This window comes from Toxotes jaculatrix, chromosome 2 (genome assembly GCF_017976425.1).
Source record: "Toxotes jaculatrix isolate fToxJac2 chromosome 2, fToxJac2.pri, whole genome shotgun sequence".
Taxonomy (NCBI): domain Eukaryota; kingdom Metazoa; phylum Chordata; class Actinopteri; family Toxotidae; genus Toxotes; species Toxotes jaculatrix.
The window spans coordinates 30,320,688-30,325,698 of record NC_054395.1 but is presented as its reverse complement, the minus strand read 5'-3'; the positions used below and the strand labels follow the sequence as shown (position 1 = coordinate 30,325,698).

The 5,011-nt window shown below is 49.2% G+C and overlaps 1 protein-coding gene across 1 annotated transcript in view; it reads right to left on the bottom strand.

The window, feature by feature from the left end:
- Window positions 1-214: 214 nt before the first annotated feature.
- The window catches only part of LOC121190002 (plexin A3), a 24,010-nt gene continuing 19,213 nt past the window's right edge, over window positions 215-5,011 (bottom strand). The window contains exons 21-30 of the mRNA XM_041050522.1: window positions 4,480-4,626; window positions 4,170-4,329; window positions 3,605-3,708; window positions 2,993-3,089; window positions 2,799-2,876; window positions 2,428-2,540; window positions 2,168-2,337; window positions 1,853-2,065; window positions 1,254-1,404; window positions 215-318 (exon numbers count right to left, since the gene is read on the bottom strand). Coding sequence (XP_040906456.1) covers window positions 223-318; window positions 1,254-1,404; window positions 1,853-2,065; window positions 2,168-2,337; window positions 2,428-2,540; window positions 2,799-2,876; window positions 2,993-3,089; window positions 3,605-3,708; window positions 4,170-4,329; window positions 4,480-4,626 — 1,329 coding nt within the window. The 3' untranslated portion in view covers window positions 215-222. The remainder of the gene's footprint in view (window positions 319-1,253; window positions 1,405-1,852; window positions 2,066-2,167; window positions 2,338-2,427; window positions 2,541-2,798; window positions 2,877-2,992; window positions 3,090-3,604; window positions 3,709-4,169; window positions 4,330-4,479; window positions 4,627-5,011) is intronic.

The window sequence follows — 5,011 nt, the reverse complement described above, 5'->3', positions numbered from 1 at the left end:
ATCAATCAATCAATCAATCAATCTACAAATAAATTACTGATGGATTGATCGCCAGAGGGCCGGAGCTGTGGTGGTCAGTTCGGTCCAGCACGGAGCAGTTCAGCTGACTGTTCCAACAGTTCAGAAAAACAAAATGCCTTCCCCCTCCCCAATTCTTCCTCCCCATCCCCCATCGATCCATCAATCCATTGGTCCATCAGTCCATTTGTCCTTCGCCTCCTCTCAGCTGCTCCCAGACATCAGGTTAATGGCTTGCTCCAGTTTGTGCCTCAGTTTGTGTTTGCGACAGTAACCATCCCGGTCCAACGCTGTCAGGATCTGCAGGGACAGAGGAAAGACGTAAGATATTATACCAGTGCTGACAAAGGAAATAAGGGTATAATGTGTCTTTAATCATGCCTCCATCATTGCTGATGAACAGTGTAAACACTGACGTGTACTCTCCATATTCCGACGCTCCTGCTGTCCGTTCAACAACTAAAAAAATCCCATTGATCCAAACAAAAAAGCTAATTTGGCACCATGAGGGCGACAATTTTGGTTCTGAGTGAAATGTAAAATAAGCCGATACACTCCAGCTACATCCTTCAGTCTCTCATGCAGGGTACCGAGGCAGTCCCAGGCCAAGTGAAATATAATCCTCCTAGTGTTTTCTGGGTCGGCCCCCAGGTCTCCCATCAGCCGGACATGGCTGGAAGACCTCCACTGGGGGGCGCCCCGTGAGCATCTTGATCAGACACCAGAACCACCTCAAATGGCTCCTTTCAACATGAAGGACCAGCAGTTCTACTCTGAGCTCCTTCTGGATGTCTTAGCTTCTTACCTTATCCTTAAGGTTAAGCTCAGACTCCCTGCAAAGGAAACTCATTTTAGCTGCTTGCATGAGCAGTCTCACTGTTACTACCTACAGCTCATGCCCATGGCTGAGACTGAGACCTTTGCCTTCAGACTCAGCCCCGTCTTCAGCACGATAGCCCGGGGTGTCAGTGTCACGATGAACTTACCCTCATTCGCGAACTAGACTCTGAGGTAGTTGAACTCCTTCCCTTGGGGCAGTGACTCACTCTCAACCCAAAATGAGGAGTCCACACTTTTTCTGCAGCGTACCATGGTCTCAGACCTGGACGTCCTCACTCTCATCCCCCACTTCACACGTGGCTGCCGATCACTGATACTAAACTTAAACTGTCCAATAGAAGTGTGGCTGCTGACGTGTGCCAGTGAGGAAACCTGCCCCACCCCCCACCCCTCACCTCTTCCTTGTACTTGTTGATGTAGAAGTAGAGCTCACTGAGTGCGCTCAGTGTGTTGAACTCGTTGCCATGGAGACGGGACTGTTCGACCAGGTATGCGTCCATGTCCTGATCACTGATGCTCGGCATCTTTGCAATATCCCTGTAGTACCTGCAGGACACACACACACACACACACACACACACACACACACACACACACACACAGAGTTGTGTATAACCTCATACTTTAGTAACTGTATCAACAAGTTAATGTGTTGTTTTACGGTTAATTTATCCAGATAATTACTTAGTAATTATTAAGTCTTTGGCGCTAATTGTATAATTTTTTAGCTCGCAATTACCTCATGAGTCTTCAGCACTAATTAATATGATTTATGTCATTTTTTTTCTTAGCAGTATATAAAAGTCTGACAGGTAACTCTCACTGCTCCTCTTTCAGTTGGAGATTATTTGATCCTCTCTGAAACAGGACTTGGTTTATTTTCACAGATTGTAGGTCACTGATCTGGCAGTTTGGTGGGATTGTTTTGAATGTGTCCCCTGTGCTGCTGGTGTGTGAACTAACTAGTTAGCAGGTCAGCTGAGCGGTTAGCTACCTCTCCACCCAGCTCTTGTAGTTGGGTATGTCTTTAGCGTAGAGCAGCTTGTTGGACGGCGAGTCTTTGCCGAGTCTGTGTTCGGACGTCGAGCAGGAGTCCATGAAGGTCTGAGCGACGACTGACAGACAGGCGTCGGTGATGCTGCTCTTATGAATGTCGAACACAAACTGAGGATTTTTAATGACGTTGACCCAGAAGCGGAGAGGAAGGCTGCACACAGAGGAAACATCAGGTTAGATCAAACTGATTCTCTGAACCGGTTCTGTGAGTAAAGTCTGTGCTGTCGTTTGGTTTCCTCTCTCCTCTCCTCACCAGTTGCTCTTCCAGGTATGTCGGACGTCTGGGTCGCTGATCTGTCGTTTGTCGGCCTGTTCATCCAAGAAGTCAAACATGTACTTGATAGCCAATGGGAGCGCAGAGCCGCGGTGGGCGGTGCTAAACACTGTCTCAAACAGGTCGTCCACAAACTTCTGTAGCGTCCCCTGGTGGTGACAGGACCAAAGCTTAGCATTATATATTTAAACAGCCATGATTTACATAAATAAATAAATAAATAAATAACCCGAATCTACCTTTGTAGCCAGGAGTCTGGTCAGGTAGATTTCAGAGACCATCTTGCTTCCTCTGTCTCCTTCTCTCTGGTCGCTGTGCTCGTGATTCTTCACCAGGTGCCACAGTTTAGTTCCTGGAAACACAGAGAACCACATGTGTAAACAGTACAGCTGTTTCCTGTCTTTACTGCACGTTGGTTGAACACATGAAAACTATTCATGCCTTTATTTTGAAAACTTACTTTACTTTAAGGACCCAGGTTTTTTTCACAGGACTACGTATGTGGTTATTTTTGGTGGGTAATTATTCAGAAAATGCCCCTGTCCACAGTGGCAGATATACACGATGTGAACACACCATCACACCTCTGCTGCTACTACTGCTGCAGTACCTGTCTCCTGGTCTGGGGTGATCATTGGAGCTCTGGATCTCAGACTGTCAGGACTGCTGGACGTTCGGAGTAACGACTCTGAAGACACAAAGACACAGTGATAAGTTACCTTCTGTGGTCAGTGATAAGGTAAGAGTGTGTGTGTGTGTGTGTGTGTGTGTGTGTGTGTGTGTGTGTGTGTGTGCGCACTGTACCGTATCTGCTCAGGGATCTGGTGAAGGTGAAGGAGTTGGCGATGTTATAGGCAGAAACCTGCTTCTGGACCAGCGCCACCAGAGAGCCGTCTGTTACCTAGCAACACACAGCAACACATCAATCAGTCAGTCGATCGCTCCATCAGTCAGCTGACTAATTATCCATTCAGTCAGCAAACTCAGTCGGTTCTTATCCCGTCCAGAATCTGGACGTGTCACGGTGGGAACTGATAAAGAACCAGAACCCAGACTGAGCCTGAGACTGAGCCCGAGCCTGAGACTGAGACTGAGCCTGAGACTGAGCCCGAGCCTGAGACTGAGACTGAGACTGAGCCTGAGACTGAGCCCGAGCCTGAGACTGAGACTGAGCCCGAGCCTGAGCCTGAGACTGAGCCTGAGACTGAGCCTGAGACTGAGCGTGCTCAGTCCTGAAGTCCGGATTAAAGTGGTGTGTGCGCATGTGTGTGTGAATCTGTGTGTGTGTGTGCGTGTGTGTGCGTGTGTGTACGTGCGTGTGTGTGCGTGTGCGTGCATGTGTGTGTGAATCTGTGTGCGTGTGTGCGTGTGTGTGCGTGTGTGTACGTGCGTGTGTGTGTGTGTGCGTGCGTGTACCTGGTAGTGTGCCAGCGTGTTCAGTCTCTTCCAGTCGCTCTCGATCTTTGTGGTCACGTCCTCGTCCTGCAGGATGATCCTGGTCAGTCGGCCCTGACGCCACTCTGACAACACAAACACACAGTCTCACAGTGAGCAGCTGCAGGTTGGGTCTGTTAGATTTTTTGTCAGTCCTCAGTTTAGGGAGTTTTATGTCCTGACAGAGGGACAGTGGGTGTTTGACAGACATGACATGAGACAGATGGTGAGGACAGTTTGTCTGGCTGCTGTCTCTGCTGCTGAGAATGAGGACCAGTCTGAATGAGGATCAGTCTGCTGATCTTCGACACACAGAGTTTTTCTCAGTGAGTTAAAGAACATGTTGCTCATTGTTTTTAACTTTAAGTTACATTTAAATTTAATTCTGATTTAACAAAGTCCAACGGAACACAGTTTAACAGAGTGAGTTCATCACTGGATTCGCTCCGTCCATGAAGCGAACAACAGCCGAAGTCAGATGCATACAGATGCATACAGATGTAGAATAACATCAGAGTCATCGCGTGTCTGTGACGTGAACAGTTACCGAGGTCCATGTCGTCGGCCTGAGGTCTCTGTGAGAACGGGATTCCTTTGTAAACGGCGTCCAGCAGTTTGTCTTTGACCTGAGTCACAGTGTCACAGTTCAGCACCTTCACCGGCACCTCCGTCCCCGCCTCGCCCTCCGGAGGGATACACATCAGAGTCTGAGGGGGAGGAAGACAGAGGGGGGGGGGGGGGGAAGACGCACCAATCTTTGTTATGGGTGTGAGTCTGTGTTTGTGTGTTTGCTACATTGTCGACACAGTGAGGGAAACCTCACTCACAGAGTGTGTGTGTGTGTGAGTGTGTGTTACCAGCTGCTTGTAGTCGATCTGCTGTCTGATGAGCTTGTCTTCGCTCAGAGAATAGCGAGCTTCTCCTGTGATGGCGTCGATCGGGCCTTTCTCCATCTGCTGCTTTATGGCACAGTACAGCATGAAGAGAGGTTCGCCGGCACACTCCTGACAGACAGACAGACAGACAGACAGACACACAGACAGACAGACAGACAGACAGACAGACAGAAGCCATCATCACCACACTTCACCTCAGAACAGATTTCACCAATCCCCTTCACTTCCTATGAATAAATTAACTGTAGCCATGATCTGATTGGTCACGGTCAGAGCGGAGAAGGAGAGATTAACAGGGTCAATTAGGGAGAGGAGGGAGGGAGGGAAGGAAGGAGGGAGGGAGGGAAGGAAGGAAGGAAGGAGGGAGGGAGGGAAGGAAGGAGGGAGGGAGGGAGGGAAGGAAGGAGGGAGGGAGGGAAGGAAGGAAGGAAGGAGTGAGGGAGGGAGGGAGGGAAGGAAGGAGTGAGGGAGGGAGGGAGGGAAGGAAGGAGTG